The following is a 19,717-nucleotide window of genomic DNA, read 5'->3' as shown; positions in this document are numbered from 1 at the left end:
TGATTGTTATATATTTCATATTATGTGCTACATGGCCTAAGGGACATAGTATTAATTAATGCACCAATGTGGGTAACAACATGAAATTTGAGATTCAATGGTCTTAAGAATTCATTGGATTGGTCAGTATGTCAATTTATAAACTCTGGTCTTATATCTCAATTTTGCCATCTTAGAGGTCAATATATCATGTTTCCAAGGAAACAGAGCTCTGCAGCAACTCACCTTCAGGGGAATGCCAGTGGATGCTAAATTTCTGGGTTTCTACAAGCCTCTATGTGTAATGGTTATTGTTCTGAGTATTTTCTCTGGATAAGCCAGTTCCTTGCCTCAAGTCCTCCTCCTCTAATTGGCCATGGTGTTCATCCATCCACACTTCCTGCTGCTTCTAAATACGTTCTTTCTCAAGCAGGGTTCTTCCGTTGAAAATGTGGCCCATAATGTTTAACATTTGATTATTTCAATTGGGAGCTTTCTTTAATGTAAAAGAGAAAGCCTACTAGGGTATACACAAGAACGTGCTTTCAGAAAAAAACGAGCACCAAACATAGCAGATCACGGAGTCCTTTATGAGAACATATAAGATGCCACTCAGGTTTAGTAAGAAGTCTTGCCAAGTTAAACATCCTCATGATTTACTACAAAATATACATGTGACATGATGCATTTTAAAGATGATTCCCACTTACACCACTCCTCAGAAAGTTAATGTACATTATCTCATTTTTAACATGTAAGGCTATACAAATATGAAGAAAATTGCCTAAATTAAGGAATACATGATTCTACAAAAGAAAGAAAATACTGTATCACTGAATTTAATTTCAAAGCATCACTTGGTTTTGAACTATTTGGAGGAAGAAAAAGCAGATCTGAATCCATTTATAATTTTCCTTTGCTTAGAAAACTCTGATAAGTTTTAATTACTTAAGATTAAGTTCCAACACTTTAGCACGTCTACAAGGCCTTTCATGATGTGCCAGATTTCACTTGCTCAAATTTTGAACCACTTAATAACATGTACTTCCCAGATGTCACTCATCTCCTATCCTCTGTGTTCCTCACTGAGCTCAAGCTCTTTTGAAGGAGGAGACAGCACCTTGGTCTCCTTTGCCACTCCCACCTCCCCTCCTACGAATTGTGGTAATTACATATTATTCATATATTATTAGTATACTAATTAGTATGTTATGGTAATTACTCATTAAATGTACAGTTACTTTTCTGTTTATTTATGTTTTACAAGCGTTCATTAACAACTGGAAATGAACAACTGTAAAGATGAGGGAAAGATTCATAGATGTATAAAACCATACAGAGATTCGGCATCTGTCTTCACAGCCCTTCAATAGTTGTTGCGTCAATCTCTGCATTTACACCAAGGCTTCCTTGACTGTCCCAACTGTACGTGGTCTTTCTCTCCTCTAACTGTTGATTGGCAAGTCAGCATGCACTACTGCCTTGAATATCTCTCCGTGGCTTAAACTGCCATTTTAATATCTGACCACGTGATGCATAATGGAGAATGGGGGAAAATGGAGAATAGAAAAGAATTAAAAATTACTTATGAGAGAAAACCTTGATATGATCAGTATTGGCATTTGATGTATTTCTTTCCAGTTGTTTTTTTCTAGGTGTATATGTACTTTGTTTGCTTTTACCGTATATATCATTATTGTAACTGTTATTTGAATCATATGGTTATTGAATCTTTCCACACTTTCTATTCCCAGTTAGACTTTGGGAGGTATTAAGAATTGAAGTTTTTCATATGATTTGTTTTACATGACTCTGGCAGACAGTAGGGGTTCAATAAATGTTTCTTTTGTTTACTTCTTATTCCTGTACTTTATAGCCATGGATTCCAGGACATGCTGTGCTTTTTGTTAAATAAACAATAGTGAGCAAAGGGCTGTAGTGGGGAAGGGGCTGTGAGGGCTGTTGCTCTGAGCCTGACATTTTTGGAAGCAGAAGACTTAAGGATCTCTTGAAGGGGAGCCCCAGGTTTGTTCTTCTTAGGTCTCTGGTACTATTTACTATCGCCATGACAGTGCAGGTAACGGGTGACATCAATGGAGTCCCCAGAAGACTGGTTTCCTAGCTGGCAGATAAAAGCCGGAGCAAAACAATGACATTTGTTCTCAAAGCTGGACGCTTGGACCCATACTGCTTTTATATAATATGACTGCTGTTGTTACTTGAATCTACATGAAAGACACAGGTAATGTGAAATGCTTTGAACACAAATCCAAGAGCAAGTAAAAATGCTTGGGGGCTTCCCTGGTGACGCAGTGGTTAAGAATCCGCCTGCCAATGCAGGGGACACGGGTTCGAGCCCTGGGCCGGGAAGATCCCACATGCCGCGGAGCAACTAAGCCCATGTGCCACAACTACTGAGCCCGCGCACCTAGAGCCCGTGCTCTGCAACAAGAGAAGCCACCGCAGTGAGAAGCCTGAGCACCACAATGAAGAGTAGCCCCTGCTCGCCGCAACTAGAGAAAGCCCCCGTGCAGCAACGAAGACCCAATGCAGCCAAAAATAAATTAAATAAATAAATTTTTAAAAAAAATGCTTGGAGCCTCTCAGCTCCCCATCATCCTAAGTTAATATTTATCTTTATATTGATGATGGAATAACATGGTTATTTTGAGCAATGTTCCCTGTGCTGCTTTGTACGTCACCAAAGTATTCATGTTGGCCTATAAATTCATTTTCACAAAACTCTCACTGAATTATTTAAACAAAGGACCCTAGAATGTTTTCCTGATAAAATGGCATTTTAAACATATGATGTAGTTTTGCTCAGGCACAGCCAGCTTATGGAACAAGCAAAATTCAATAACTTATTCCCTAGGGCGCCTCTCTTGCTATCACCTCCCAACTCACACCTCCTATCTGCAGGGAGTGAGTTAGCATTCCTCCTCTAGGGTAAAAGTAAACAATGCCCGAATAAAGCTCATAAATCTTGGTGAACAATTTTCAGGCAATACCAAGAGGTAAGTTGTGGCTCTAATGACGTTCTTGAAGGGAAATTGGACTTTCCTTGAAAAACAGAAAACAAGCCAAGAAACTTGTATTTTCATCGTTATTCACTCTCTGAGCTTATAGATCAAAGCATATCTTCTGCTTTTAGGTGAGCACTCTGCACAAGGAAAAACCAAGAACTGACAGCTTGATGAATCCTCTCCACACCTGGGCAATAAATATGTAAGTTCCCTAATTCCACTCACTGAGATCCTCATTAATATCTGTTTTGTTAGCCTGCTGCAGCTCAGATTATTTTTAAAGACTTTTATAACCTGAAAAGTTAATAGCTTGTGTCAGTTAAACCATCATTTTCTATTTGTCTAAAAACAAACTCTAAGAACATTTGCCAGAGAAATAAATGTCTTGGGGGCTGTAGAAGATTCTTCCAGTTGCCCTGCCTACCTCAGGAATGATACAATTCCTCCTTTCTGCCTCTTGGTAATGTTTCCTCATAGATGCAGTTTGCCTCTGCCTGGGTCAGCATATATATACTAATCAGTGGCAGTTAGACAGGGTTCTATTGCTAAGGAAGATTTGCAGGACCCAAAATGACAGTAAAAAAAAAAAATAGTATATGACATAGGAGCTGCATTAAGGTAAGAATGCGCATCACAGCCAAAGGTTGGCTCGGGGAGAGGGGTCCAGAGATGCCAGGTGGGAGGTCCAATTGTCCTCTCTCAGTAAGAACCATACCCAGATGTACTTTCTCTCTGGAGCCAGGAACCATGGATGTGTGCACAAAGTACCTCAAACAAGGTGATCCAAAATGCACTCTCAGCTGGGGTTTCTTATACAGTAAGTCCCCTACATATGAACCTTCAAGTTGCGAACTTTCAAAGATGCGAACATGCATTCCATCAACGTCAGGCATGAGTGAAATTGCACTCTGTCTCCTATTGCTAACGACCCTTCAGCTCTACCATCCCCAACCTCCTCTCCCTCCTCCTGTCAGTAACTCTTCTTGCCTGTTGACTCGATGCCAGCCCCTGTATGCCAGCTGTTGTACTACTGTACTTTTCAAAGTACCATACTGTAAGAGTAAAAATGTTTCCTTCATTTTTTGTTTTTTTTAATGTATTATTTGTGTGAAAAGTATTATAAACCTATGACAGTACAGTACTATACAGCTGATTGTGTTAGTTGGGTACCTAGGCTAACTTTGTTGGACTTATGAACAAATTGGACTTACGAACACACTCTTGGAACAGAACTCGTTAGTATATAGGGAACTTACAGAACCCAGATGGTCATGTAGGCACATTCTTGCTGTATAACTAGATGAGCGACAGAGCCCTCCATGTGTCTCAATGAGACCAGATGCAAGGTGATCAATCTCATTACATTAATTGTTAATCAATGAATAATTGAAGCCTCTCAAAACTATGATTACAAGCAACTGCTATTCTGTGCGTTCCATTCTTTGACCAGGAGTCAGTGCAATGCAGGTACATGTCTTATTTCAGTAAAACAACTCAGCCCGATTTCAGGCCTGCTGGAATTAACCTTTCCAGCTTAGCATGGGACCGTCTTTTGCTTTTCTAGAATTGGGTAAGAAAAGTTTCTTTTGACTTATTTTTCACAAGCAGCATTGATTAAGTGCCCTCACAATTAGGGTTTGATCATTTTTAGAACCTGCAGAGAAATTTACCCTTTAGCAACTAATAGTAAAAAAGCAAAAGAACAGATAAATAGGTGTATGCCCAGAATTGGCCTAAACACAATGGTAGTCACTCTGGGTAGCGTCCGGGGGGGAATATCATTGTTATGCCCACTACCTATGTCTACTTCCCAGCACAAAGACAGTGCTGTTATGGATACTCAGCCAGTGTTTATTGAATAAATGATGCCAGCCATGCTTCTCTGGCCAGGAGCAGGAGACGTAAACAAAGGAGTGTCATCCAGACATGCATCAGTGTCAGAATTTCATCCTTCTCTAGCCAGCAAGGGGTGGGTTAGGATGAGAGGAATCTGGGCCTTTGCCTATCCTTTTGCAATGCACTCTTTCAGATGCAAGATTCAAGAACCTGAGAAGTGTGAGAAATTTGTGGAGACGTGGTCCAGCCCTCTCTAGTATATGGCAAGCTTCCTTCCGTACAAGCTATGGTTTCTTTGCAATCCTGTGGCTAGTAAAAGGATGCCTTCCAGATTGTTAAAATGCTCAAATCTTAGTGACTAATTGCCCAGTTTGGAGGAAGAAGAAGTCTTCTGTTCAGTTGGGAAGAGAAAGAAAGAAAAGTCTCTATGCAGGAGACAGTCTCTATACGGAAGAAAAGGAAGAGTACTGACCCAAATAAGCTCAACAAAATGAATTATTATCTAACTCCCATTCCTTTCAATTTTTGTACTTGAAAAAATATTCCTAGCCTCTAATCTCATGTCTTTTGATTTGCAGAGGTAAATAGCTTCTGTTGCCTTTCTGAGTAATTGTGGAATTACATAACAATGTTCTGAAGAGTAAAGATGAAAGTAATGGGAAGAAACATATTTGAAATTGGTCAGTTCTATTGTCTATTTGTCTTACTCTTTTTCAATATATTTCTATTAGCAACCATTGTACTTTAAATGTAGTAACCGCTGAGTAATTGCTTCCTCCTAGAAATCAGATATCACCTAGAAATAAGATATCAACTCAGAAATCCAGGATAAATAGGAATGCATTTATCAGAGCTAGAAGTTGAGAAAAGAAATTGAGAAGTCTTTGGATTGGTATGCAACCGCAAACACTGATACGGACACATTCACTCATGTTAAAATTTTTCACCTCAGGATAAATTTCTAGATGTATTTAATGCCTGCTGCTTCGTATAACGATCATCTATTTTGTGCTGAATGTTACATTTAATGGAATTCCAAAATACCTTTAATCTATGACCCTTGCCCTCTCTGCAAAGCTTTGTCTAGTGAGAACATGAAATCGCACATAAGAAATAAGAAAATAGAGAAAAAAGTTAAAAAGCTATATGGGCATGATTGATACAACTGATCAATTCAATCTAGTTCTAAAATCTCTTAAGACTTTTATGTCAACAAGAGAAAGGTTGATAGGAGTTTCAAAAAATATTATCCTTCACTGCAGATTTATTGCTATATTTAGGGACCATAATTTATTTAGAATAAGAAAATGATTATTTTAGTTTAAGCTTTCCCTGTATAATTCATTTTCCTCCCAGCTACTAGCTGATACCTCCCTCAAAATGGCTGTTAGTGCCAAAGTAACTTGTGGTAAGTCTTGAAGGCCGCTGGAATCAAAGATTAGAGATACATTAGCTGTATGCACTTCTACACATATTTGTGCTCACTGGTAATGCAAATATGCTCTGTTATCTTCTTCTGAGATTAATTCGTTTATGACAAGAGATTAATTCTTTTATGACAAAGTGACAAGGAATTGATTTGCTGTTACATAGGACTTCCGCTAAGGCCAGAATTTTTATGCCAAAATGTAGAGCAGGAAAGCACATCCTTTTCTTACTGATGCCAACAAATGGTCTGAACAAATTGGTTAATAACGAGTGTGAAGGGACATTAGCTAATATTATCTATATGGGGAAAATATATAAAAAAACTAAATGTAAATAAACAGTAGAAGAAAAATTTGTTAGGTTGTATTATGTGCCTGATTAAGAATTTTCAGACCAGGAAACAATATAACACAATGGAAATAATAGGAATTCTACTACATCATGACTTAAAATTTCCAAACATAAAAATTATCATAAAGAAAACTATAAATTATAAATCAGGAATATGTTTGTCATAAATATGAGACCAATTCATTAATATTTTAAATATACAAAGTTATACAAATCATAAATTTTTTAAATGAGCAAAGGCCAGGAACAGGCAATTCACAGAGGAGGAAATAAAAATGGTAATATAAAATTATAGAAGAGTTCCTGTACTATTACTAATCAAAAATGGAATTAAGACCAAAAAAATTATAACCTTCAATTACTTGAGTTTTTCTTTTCCTAATTTTTAAAAATCATAGTGGTGAAGCAAATAGTATCATATGCTGCATTTGACAGTATAAATTGGATTAACTGGATTAATCTTTCCAAAGAGCAGTTTGGTAATATTCACTAAGAGACTTAAAATATTCACATTTGTCACCTAGTAACTTCACTTTTAGGAAATTTTCAAAAGGAAATTATTTGAAATGTGATTAAAGATTAATATACAAAGAATGGTAGCAAACATTTAGAAACAGCATGTCCAGTGGTATGGAAATTTCAGATAAATTAGGTATGATCCAATCAATGACATTATACAACTAGCAAAAGTGATTATCAAGACAATTTTTAAATTGCATGTAGACATGTCCAAGATATATCTTAAATGAGGGGAAAAACAATTTTAGAACTGAAAAGAAAGTCTTTTGATTGTTCTGAGAGCAATCCTGTGCTTTAGAAGGGAGGAGACCTACTGCCACCTGGCCGCTCCCTCTCCAGTAGGTCTCCTGTCCGTTCTGTTCCAAGCCACCTGCCAGTTTAAGAAGTGAGGGGAGTTTCAGATCAACGAAGAACCAAGCGGCAGCAAGACCAATAACTTGTATGAAAGTCTCATCCCACAGATCCTCAACAAAGTGGAATGTTACCCATTTCTATTTTTCTTGCAGATGCAATTCACTGTACTTCTGTAATTTTCTAAATGATATCCTTGATAATCTAAAAGCATCTTTGTGAACTTCCAGAAAAGCTTAACATGTTCTTCAATTATTTTTCTTACATTTTAAAATGAAGAATGAGGGCTAAAAAGAAAACATCACAAGTAAAGCAAGATTTATTTTCTGATCCTAGTCTATGGCCTTCAACAAATTTCTTTATAATGCTTTGCAGTAGGTTCCACATCTATAAAACCAGGATAGAATGACCTTTTCTCCTAGAACCATTGTGCTTCTTTGCTTATAAAGTGTTGTCAATAATGATTAAAGAATCTATCATGGGGGCTTCCCTGGTGGCGCAGTGGTTGAGAGCCCGCCTGCCGATGCAGGGGACACGGGTTTGTGCCCCGGTCCGGGAAGATGCCACATGCCGCGGAGCGGCTGGGCCCGTGAGCCATGGCCGCTGAGCCTGCGCGTCCGGAGCCTGTGCTCCGCAATGCGAGAGACCACAGCAGTGAGAGGCCAGCGTACCAAAAAAAAAAAAAAAAAAAGAAATGCCCTGTTTTACAGTCCTTTCCACAGACTAAGACTTGACCTGGATCCTGTGTCCACTCTCTGGTCTTCCAACTGTCCCGCAAGACACAGTAACCAGTGTCCGGCTCCCGCACTGCAAGGCAGCAATGCAACCATCCCTAGCAAAGGTCCTGCCTCACCGCTCATGCCATGAGGGAGCAAGATGCAGGTCTCCACGCTGGTCCACTGCCCATCCTCACCCCCACCATATCATCCTCCTCCCAGACTCCAGCAAACCACCAGCACTGCCATCAGCAGCACGACAGCACCTAGCCTGCCATGCCGGGCATGTGCCCCTTTCCCAATTAAAGCACAGAAGCTTCCATCTCCTGCTGTTTTGGGGCGCCAATACAGAAAGTTCTTTCTGTACCGCAAACAAGAACACCCAAAGTAATAAACCAAAGCCCTGACTCTCCTTTCTGTGAAGGAGAAGTGCAGAGTTGCCTGTTCACTCTTCTCCCTGATAAGCACACGGAAGCAAAGCATGAAAGTTGCCAATCAACTTCTTAATTACTCACATTGTTACCCCAAGCAACAGACCTCGAACGATGTCGCGTGAGTGATATGGTGCGGTGAAGTGCTTTAATCAGAAGAGGAATACGATGAGATTTGTGCTTGAGACACATCACTGAGTGTTCAGTGTGGAAGATTAATTCAACAGGAGTAAGACTGGAAGCGGAGAGGTCAGAGGGCTATTTCAGTATTCCCCAGGAAAAGAACAAGGGCTTCACCAGGTCTGCAGATACAGTAGGGATACAGAGGAAGAGGCAGAATAGAATAAAGAATTGTCTGGAAGGTGACATTCTCCAGAGGTAGGGATTGTGTGAATGTAGGCATTGGGGAAGGAGAACTATTAGGGGTATAGATTATGCCCACACATCTAGCATGAGTGCCTGGATGGATCATGAAGGTAAGAGCAAAGATTGGAATTACGGAGCGAGAGGGAATAGGTTTGGGAGGCAGTCTAGTGGGTTTCCTTTCAGACTTGTTGAGGTTGAAGTGCTTATGAGACATTCCAGTGACTCTACTGGGTGGAAAAATTCAGCTGGTCGCTAACATTTCTTACCAAGAGATGGTGTCCCCCAGCATCTCTACGTCTTCACTTTCTTAGAATCTGACCTTTTTTGTTTCCCCCTTTCCCACCCCACAGGCTTACTCTTCAGCTTCTGTGCTCCACGGTTAGAAAGGGAGAAAGCCCTGTGGATTCAATCCTGACCTCCAATCCTGCTCGCCAGTGTGCACCTGTCCCAATAAAGTGATGTCCAGATGACACGCAATAATCTAAGAGAATCGGAAACCATCCTGGGCCTCTCCTGTCCTTTAAGATGTGAAAAAACACATTACCACATTTTATAGGAACATTCCTAGGGGAGGGAATTTTAGGAGGGGCATCTGTGAGCAGGTAACCTGACAGCCCAGGCAGGTGCCTTCACTGATGAAATGACTGTCCCTTGAGTTTAAAGTTTTCAGAACTAACATTTCTTATCCACGGAGACTTTCCTACTTTCTCAGTGTTCTTTTATTACCTAACGTTTGTATTTATTGTTTTCTACTATGTTAATGCAGGGAAAATTTGCAAGTGTATTATTAAATATTGGGTCAAAATCCTGCCATGCCACTTTGTACATAAAGATATTTTATTCATACTTACATGTGTTACTTTTCATGAATAATTGCTGTACTCAACACACTAAAAATATGATAATATGACTGTGAAAATGGCAATGATATTGTCTTCCCATAATTATGAGTATTTTTGGATTGATTATAGGACTATGAGAACTCACTAATGAAAGGCATCTAATAAGTGAGAAAGGGACAAAGGATTCACGTATCAGACCCTGTTCAAGGGAAGTCAATTTACCATTTCTTTGGTCTTTCTCTTTGTAATTCACACTATGTGACAAGGATGTAAGGGCATTTATGACACTGTACTGCATTCATTATGAAGATAACAGGACTGTGATTTTTCATAATCGATTTGATTGACACTATCTCTGTGCATTTTTATTTTCTTTTAGAAATGTACTGATTTGTTCTAGCAATCATTCTTAAATCTCCAGTTTGTAGAAACCAACATTTCATAAATACATAATTGTGATATTATTTTTCAGTGTATCACTTTCCTAAAAATACCATATGATTATAGCTGCCGCTCCATCAGGGTCAAATTCTTCTGTTGAAGGCTGAATGATAAACCTTGACCACTCCTTGGACACAAGGGATCAAGACATCATGATGGCTGAAGTTCTGTGGAAAGTTCTGGAACGAAAACGCTGCCAGGGGCAGCTCTTTAACTTTTATGATTGCCTAAGCTGATTTCGGTGCTAAATTATCTTAGTGATACGAGGACAATGTAGTAGAGACAGAGGGTACATTTAAAACTACCTTTTACAATTTATTTTGTTGCAGCGTATTTTAAAATGTTCAGCGTTGAGGATTATGTGGATAATCACTTTGGTTTTTGCTCCCTGATGTCTGCACGACTTCTAATCAAGGACACCAAACAAGAATACTTATATTTTTTACTGGTGCCTCTTTATGTTTCTTTGAGAAGAAAAATGGGGAATAAAAAAGAAAAAGAACAACAATAGGGTATAGAAAAAGGCTAGGATCTCCAGTACCTACACTTTCCCTTGAGGGATGCTTTGCCCATGCTTAACTCTAACCTAGAAGTCTTTAAATGGGTGCAGCAGTGGCTAGAGCATGCCAACCATGGAGCATTTGTCTTCAAAAGAAAAATATTGCAACACCCCCAGAATGCTTTACAGAGCAAAAGCATTGTTACACAGAATGTAGTAAAGATACAAACTCTTCTGCAATTTAAATTACTACAAGTGATATGCTATTTTGACTTCTAGAAAAACCATTTTCTTGACCTTTAATAAATATTGTTTGAAGGGAGTTTTTAAGGATCAGGAAGAAGGAAAGCTTTTTAAACATAATGAAAGAATGAAATTCACTCTAGTTCAAGAATTATACATAAGGAATATGCTTTATACTTACAACTATAGCATTAAATCTTTAAAAAGTCAAAGTGATAAGAGGATTGAGATATTTGCAGAGATATTCATGGCGTTTTGTAAAGTCAATCTCAAAGGTAATGTCTGCATTTTTATAAGTCAACTTGAATGTTGAAATAAGGCACTTGGTTTTCAAGCCAAAATTATCATTAATCAGATGTTTTTTTAATTATCTGATTTAGATGATTTACTTTTTTTTGCAGCCCCCCCCACCCCCGCCCCTACTATTTTTATGCCTGATTTCTTGTAAGTTTTTTATTCTGATATACAGCTCAAATGTCACTGCAGCCAAGGAAAAAATGTATTTAGATCAAAGGCAAACCTTTCTGTGTGTTTGTTCTGCATGACAATATGAATATAATTTAAGTCTATCAATAGTCAAAACATAAACAAGAGCTAATTAACTGTTGTCATCTAAGAATAAGCGGATGTTGTTGTCTGACACACTGGCTGTGATCAGTCAGCAGAGAAAGACTTCTAAATTCCCCTTGCTGAGCTGAAATATTCCCTTACATATCTGACAAATCTGTATCTTATTTCTTGTCTACCTGCCAAACTTAAGTTCTTGAGGATCAACTTAGGACACCGACAAACCTTCAACAATGAGCAGGCTAGCTCTTCCGCCTGATTTTTCTCCATCGAGAATTTATGGGGTTCTAAAAAGAAAAGTCCTTTAAAAGCTGTTTTTTGAGTGGTAGTCTCAAGACTGTGAATTTGTTAATTATTGCCTAATATTGAAGATATCCGTCATTGTGATTAATTAACTAATAAGTACCTTGAACTGAGAATATGTCATGGATTATCTACAGAACTTCTAGTCAAAATTTCCCCACAAACACAAACAAGACTTCTCATGTTCCTTTAAATGAGTATACTTTGCCTTTTCTTCAAGGGGATTTATCCTATGGGCCTGAACACCTTTTTCTTGTTCTGGATACTTTTTAAAGGAAAAACAGTTTTTGATAAATAATGAAAAAACCTCTATCTTGTTCATCAATATTACATTCCTGAACTTAAAGTCAGAATTCTACCAAAGTGATTACGGATAATATCATTGGTTAGTGACACTGTGTCTGAGGCACTGTTTCCAGGCACTGTGCTAAAACCTTCACATCTGTCATCTCAGTTAATAAGAAAACAATGATAAGATACAACTTCTAATATTACATTATATTTGTTTTATTATTTTTCTCAGCAGCAGCATATTCATTTTAGATATATGGAAACCAAGACAGAAAATTAAATAACTTACCCAAGGTGGTACAACTAGTAAGCAGTAAAAATTTGGATTCCAACCTAAACCCCAAATCCCTGCTCTTCATCACTATATTACTTAGTCTTTCTAATCTCAGTTTACCTATATATAAAAATGGGTTAACAATTATGCTCCTGGCTATAGTTAGTGGTAAAAGGACCACTTTACCATCCCATTATAAACAAAGGTGACAAAGTTACGCATTAATCCTATGAAATCTCCAAAAAACCTACCAAAATTAATAAATTAATTTGTAATAGTTGAAGAATATAAGATCAATATACAGAATCAACTGGTTTCTTTTATTTAGTAACCAAAAAATGAAAATTAAAAATATATATATACCATTTACAATTATGCCAGTATATATAAAATTCTGAGGGATAAATTTTACAAGATATGTTCACTCCCTGTACACTTAAAAACTGTCAAACTTCTAAGAGAAATTAAAGAATACTAAATCATGCATTAAAAGACTCAGTATTATTAAGATGTCAGTTCTATTCGAATTGATCTACAGATTTATTACAGTTTCAGGCCAAATTTAATTTTCTTCTTTGTAGAAATTGTTAAGATGATTCCAATGTTTATATGGAAATAAAATGGACTTAGAATAGCTAAAACATTTTCTTAAAAGCCTAAATTTGGAGGACTCACAATACTGGATTTAAAAACTTACTTTAAATCAAGACAGTTCAGAACTGACCTAAGAATAGAATTTAATCAATGAAATAAAATAGAGATTACAGAAAGAATCAAATGTATGCTTTTCTCCTATATACACATGAATATATGGTCAACTGATTTTTGACAAGGGTGCCACAATAATTCAATGGGGAAAGGACAGTCCTCTCAACAAATTGTTCTGGAACTCACGTGATGAAAAAGCAAAGCTCAACACTTACCTCATACCACACACAAAACTGACTCTAAAGTGTCATAACCTTTAACGTTAAATCCAGATCTATAACATTTTCCTTCTTTAATGTCAGTAAAGATTTCCTAGATAAGGCCCCAAAGGCCAAAATTAAAGACAACATCAGTCGAACTTTAAACTAAAAATTCTGCTCTCCAAATGAGCGTTAATAAACTGAAAATGCAAAGCCAAAGGATAGGAGAAAATATTTACATTATATATATCTGACATCGCTTAGATCTAGGACATATAAGGAGCTCAAAAAGCTTAAAAATAAGAAGTCAATCCACTGAAAAACAGAAAAAAATTAGAAAAGACAATTCACTAAAGGGGATATATGATTTTCTGATAAGCACATGAAAAGACACTCAATATCAGTTATTCATCAGGAAAATGCAAATTTAAAACTACAGTGAGATACCACTACATATCCACAGGAGTGGCTAAAATTATAAAGGCCAACAATGCCAAGTGTTGATGGAAATATGGAGAAACTAGAACTCTCATACATTGCTAGTGGGAATGTAAAATCATTCAACGATTTGAAAAACAATTTAGCAGATTCTTCCTGGGATAAAATTTAAAAAGTTAAATATATACTTCTTATATGGCACACCATCTCCACTCATATGTATTTACCCAAGACAAATGAAAACACATGTCATGGCTATACAAAGACCTGTAACCAAAGGTTCATATTAGCTTTATTCATAATAGCCAAATGTTACTAAACAAATTGTGGTATAGTCACACAATGGAATACCACTCAGAAATAAAATAGAAAAAAACTACTAATACACCCAACAAAATGAATCTAAAAAACATTACGCATTATGCTGCAAAAAAGAAGCCACACATAGTGGAATGCATATTTTATGACTTCATTTATATGAAGCACTAGGAAAGAAATCAGCCCAGTGGCTGTCTTGAGCCAGGATATAAGGGGAATGCCAAGAGAGAGGGAATTTTTTGAGTTGATAGAAATTTCTGTAGTTTGATTATGGCATTGATTACAGAGGTGTACATATTTGCCAAAACTCATGCTGTAGACTTAAAATGGGTATACTTTTATATGTAAAATATACCTTAATAAAATTGACTTTAAAGGTATTTTTAATAATTAGTGATGTTGAGCATCTTTTCATGTGCTTTTTGGCCATCTGTATGTCTTCTTTGGAGAAATGTCTGTTTAGATCTTCTGCCCATTTATAGATTGGGTTGTTTTTGTTTTTTTTGATATTGAGCTGCATGACCTGTTTGTATATTTTGGAGATTAGCCCATTGTCAGTTGCATCGTTTGCAAATATTTTCTCCCATTCTGTGAGTTGTTTATGATTTCCTTTGCTGTGCAAAAGCTTTTACGTTTGATTAGATTTTGAGCACCCTTCTCTAGTATCAGGTGTTTGTGATATCTGTGTATGCCCTTGCTCACAAACATAAACCAAGCGTGTGTGTGTGTGTGTGTGTGTGTGTGTGTGTGTGTGTGTGTGATAAACTCTGATAAAGGACAGAGTGTCTTTGGCATGCTGGCAACATATTATTAGAGAGCTTCTCCTGCTGCTGTTACAGTACAGTATAATAATGCTGTGTGCATTTAAATTATAAATGTAAGTACAGTACATTATTTATAGCATTTTGCTTGGAACTAAAACTAAAGCAAATGAAAGCATTTAAAACAAAAACTGTCAGCCACTACATTGCTGTTCCCATTGGATTGCCATTTAATGATCTCAAAGAGCTTACATGAGTTGATAGATTGGAGGAGGCACAGATGAGGTTTTCGCGGGATTTGCAGTGAAACCCACTTATTTGCTGAGTGCGGTACCACTGTTTGTGATATGTGTGCTACAAGAGGCAGGTTTTAACTAATTAGTTTTAATAATTAGTTCTATTAGTTAAGAACCATGATTCAGAAAAGTACTGAACTTCACTTTGACATCCGTGACAGATGAGCCCAGTCTCAACTCTGTCTTGTTGTTGGGATATGGCCACTCCCTGGGATTGCCATGAATTTTTATTTCAAAAGAAGACTAGTTCCTCTAAAATCCTGCTAGCTGAGCTTCCCACTCTGTGGAGGTTCAGAATGTGGAGTATAGAAATGAAGTTGAACTGTCTGGATAGAGAAATGTGGGAAGTTTTCAAAGGTTGAAGTTTTTAAAAATGTGTGTGGGAAGGGAATAGAAATTGAAATCATCTATTAATACCACATTCTAATAGTTAGCAACATCATCATCATCATTCTCAATAAAGTTTTATTACCTCCTACTAGCCCAGGGTATTGTTTTAGACAGAGCAGTAACCAAAAGACACCATAAGTGATAATTCCCTCTAGGAGCTTATTATATAGAAGATAATACATATAGTTTAAGAGGAGGGCTCTTTGTGACTTACTGCTAACATGGGCAAGTGAGGTGAAGTGATTAAATGGAAAACTAAATGTTATAGGGCATTGCTTGTTCTCCAAGCTGTGTGCACTGGGCACAGAGCACAGGCATGGAATAAACGATGAGCTCTGAGTTAGCGATGAGCTAGGTTCCATCAGTTTTCCTCTCAATTCTGAGATGGTGATATTAAGGTTTTGAGAAGATTAAGTAAAATAATGCATGCAAATCATTTAGCACAATGACTAGCATATAAACCAAGCATGAAAAACAATGACTTCAAAACAAAACCAAATTAAATGTAGCAGAGGGCTGATACAGACAGTTAAGTATACAAGTTTCGAGCATAAATAGAAGCCACATCCTGGAAAAGTTCTGCCTCTCTTTCTATAGGTGCTAAAGAAACTCTACATGTATTTCAGCCAAGTAGAAGCTTATGGAGGCAAGAAATAGTTAAAGGATGATGCCGCAGCAGATCTTTTTTGTTTTGCTTTTAAATTAATGTTAATGCAGAAAGGAAGGAAAAGGGCAGAGTCAAAAATATTTCCAAAAGAATATGTGTGATTTTGATGCTGAGAATAGCTCCTTTGAGTGGCACAATTTAATGCCACGGGATTATATTTCCTTCTCTCAGTCTATTTTAGGGGATAGTTTGGGCCAAAGATCAAGAAAGACTCCTTTCTCCTTGCTGAACCCAATTAATTAATAAGGTACTTTACTAAAGCAGTGAAAGGGTCACACTCTTAAGATACAAACATTCATCTAAAGATTTCCAGAAAAGATCCCTTTATTTGCTACTCAACTCAGTATTAATTAATAATCAACAATTACCCACACTGGATTTTCAGACTTCAGCCACAAGAGTCTCTCTCCTGAATTGTTTCAAAGGCCTGAGATTTTCTGTGACTCACCCCACTCTATCCCCATTTTAAAAGGCATGGATTTTTAAAAATTGATTCATCCAGGATCAAGGTCGACAGATCACTGGATCTGTCCTTTGAGGTAACCTGCCAGCTTCTTTTATCCCAAGATGATGAACAGCAATAATAACCAATTACAATTTATACTGTCCAATTATGGGCATTGGGAAGCAGGTTTCCATTATTCTGTAAAAGACATTGCAAAGTTTCATGTAGGCAAAAATCCTCATGAAAGTGCAAGCTATGACAACTTAAGCACATCTTGTACTGTGTCATCTTATACATAAACTTGCCATAATAACCTTGTGGGTGGGTTGGGTTGCTATTATCAATTTTCCCCTTTTTATATATACGGAAACATATGGTTGGCTCCCAGCAAAATAATTTATTACTAACGAATATGCAGACTGTTTATAAGTGGCCAAGAAAGCTTTGGCTATAATCCAGGTCTTCTGACTTCTAGTTCAAAGCCATTTCCATCAGAGAAGCTGAAATTTATCTTTCCCTAGACTTGAAAGATCAGTTAGCCTACTGACCTTGCCCGGAATGTAATCGTGACTGCTAGATTACCAAAACTGTCATTATTGTCAACAAGAAGTTATTCAGCCAAAGACTTAAAAAGAAAATTCTCTTAACACCTTAGCTTCATGAAGAAAAAAAAGAATTTAATAGGTACTTATTTGGAGACACTTATTATCAGAATGTTTTGGGCTACCAGAATGATTAAAGCTTACATATTCACTGATATCTAAGCAAATTATATCACTAGACTCACAATCCTATGACAACTTTTCTATAGTCTAAAGCAATGCTATTCAATAGAAATGTAATGTGAGCCACATATGTAATTTAAAATTTTCTAGTAGTCACATCAAAAATAGAAACAGATGAAATTAATTATTTCAGTATATGTATACATTAACTATGAAAGAAATACGTTCTTTTTTCAAAACTAAGTCTTTGAAATCAGTTGTGCATTTTACACTTACAGCCCATCTCAATTCAGACTTGCCCACATTTCAAATGTTCAATAGCTACCATGTTTCAAGACTACCATATTGGACAGCATACGTCCACGGAGTCTAGGACCCCCAATCCTGATATCTAGTAACTCTAATACCCAAAACTAAAAAGAGGGAGCAGGAAGACAGAAAAATACTTTAAAATATCAAATAGTTCAGAACCAGTGCTTAGTGATAGAATCAAATACTTGTCAAGCTATACAATTAATTCTTCAAAATAAAGTGTTGTCTATATGATTTTTATAAAGGAAAACTGTGTTAAATTATAAATCAGTTGTCCTACTAGATACTCCCATTCTCCAGTTTTCTTCTCAAAAAAGACTACAACTAGGTTTTTAAATCTAATATATTGCACGTGGACCCAGCAGATATTTCCGCTTGGTATCAATAGTGAGATAACTATTAGGAATATAGTTAGAGATAAGGTAAGATCATTTTCAATTTTATCAACCACTCAGCATGTTGCAAATTGGTAAACAGGAACCACCTGTGAACCAACAGGGGCTTATCATTCTCTATCTCTTACACTATAATGTTTCCTTGAGGCATTCACTCATCTGCGTATTCTGTATTCGATTAGTTGTATCTACCGTGAATCTGTGACTCTTTTGTCAGGACATAAACACGATTAGGCAAAGCAAAAAATCTTCCCCAGTCATTATCACTTTGGTTTATGGTCCACCACCCTTCTGAATCTAGTACTGTCCATGAATTCTAGGTGAAAGTTATCCTCAGTGATCCATGGGTAACTGCATTTTCAAAACCCTTCCAGTTATTTTCCACCCTCTTATTTCGATCACAATTAACTACACGCAAATCCCTGACTATTCCAGACTCTAGGTATTACTACCTTCCCCAGAAATGCTCTTCCTCTTAGACCGCCATCCTCCATAACTCTTAGACTTTATAGCTTTCTCTAAAGACCCACAACAGAATTCACTGTCACTCCTTCTGTGTCTCATTGTACATTTTATATAACTCTATTATATCTCACAATTGATTGCAATGATTTTAATATAAAAATATATTTGTATATTTAACCTGTGTTCTTTGTATTTACATAGCCACTTCCAAATCCTCATTCCCATGGGGCTGGAAAGAATTCTACCACGGCATAGAGCCAACCTTAATAGGCACTCAGTGCATGCATGTGGAATGAACGAGTGATCTTAGTACAATTTCTGGCATATCAAAGTTTCCAAATCAAGTCATTAGCCTATGTTATAGCTATAGCCACATTACTAGGTGGGAAGGAAATAAAATTGGCCCCGAAATTTTAACAAAACCTACCTTAATAGGAAAGCCTAGTTTAAAATTTCTTCTGGCTAATTGTCCTTGATACATTTTTTCCTAATACCCTAGTAATATAACAATGGTGACATACATCAATTTATTAGATGAATTATTTATTGGGAACCTAGGTTGTTCCAAACACTGTCACTATGTCAGAAGTAAAATGGCAAGACAGACATAGCTATTGCCCACTTAGAGGTCAGAGAAAAAGATGAAAACTCATACATTTGCCTAAAACTAAAATTAAAATGATGAAATGCAACTGGAAAAGGCCCCACAAATACTTTGCTTCTGAAAAGAGAGCAAACCTGCTTCTCTGAAAAGCAAGATAATGGAAAGGAACATGTCTTTTTATTTCCTCACTGTTTGCCCACTCAAAAAGAGGATATGACCTAACTAAAACATTGAGCATGAATCCTGTGGCTGCGGTGATTCTATTTTTTGAGGAGAGCAAGATGATATTCTCATGCTTCTTCATCCCCAAGACACCCTACCTCTCTTTCTACAATACCTCTCTATTCTCCATGTAGAGACTGCAACACTCAGAAAACAACAGGCTAGAAAATAGGAACAGGTCTTAAGCGCATGCACAAAAAGAGTCCTAGGAATAGAATATTCGGAGTATTCTTCTTTTTCATCTAGCGTGCTGATTCGAATTGTTACAGAAGGAAGTCGGGGACGGGGAGCTGAAGGAGGGGTGTCAC

At 37.1% G+C, this 19,717-nt stretch overlaps 1 protein-coding gene across 2 annotated transcripts in view; it reads left to right on the top strand.

Moving 5' to 3' along the window:
* The window catches only part of EMCN (endomucin), a 92,952-nt gene extending 83,099 nt beyond the window's left edge, over window positions 1-9,853 (top strand). Inside the window, exons 11-12 of one of the 2 annotated variants that reach the window (XM_033401967.2) lie at window positions 3,134-3,207; window positions 9,354-9,853. In XM_033401967.2, coding sequence (XP_033257858.1) covers window positions 3,134-3,168 — 35 coding nt within the window. In that variant the 3' untranslated portion in view covers window positions 3,169-3,207; window positions 9,354-9,853. Of the gene's footprint in view, window positions 1-3,133; window positions 3,208-5,034; window positions 8,124-9,353 lie in introns of those variants that run through there. The other variant, XM_033401972.2, reaches the window with a different exon arrangement.
* Window positions 9,854-19,717: the final 9,864 nt, after the last annotated feature.

Source organism: Orcinus orca, chromosome 4 (assembly GCF_937001465.1).
Source record: "Orcinus orca chromosome 4, mOrcOrc1.1, whole genome shotgun sequence".
NCBI lineage: Eukaryota > Metazoa > Chordata > Mammalia > Artiodactyla > Delphinidae > Orcinus > Orcinus orca.
This window is presented reverse-complemented; position numbering and strand designations above follow the sequence as displayed.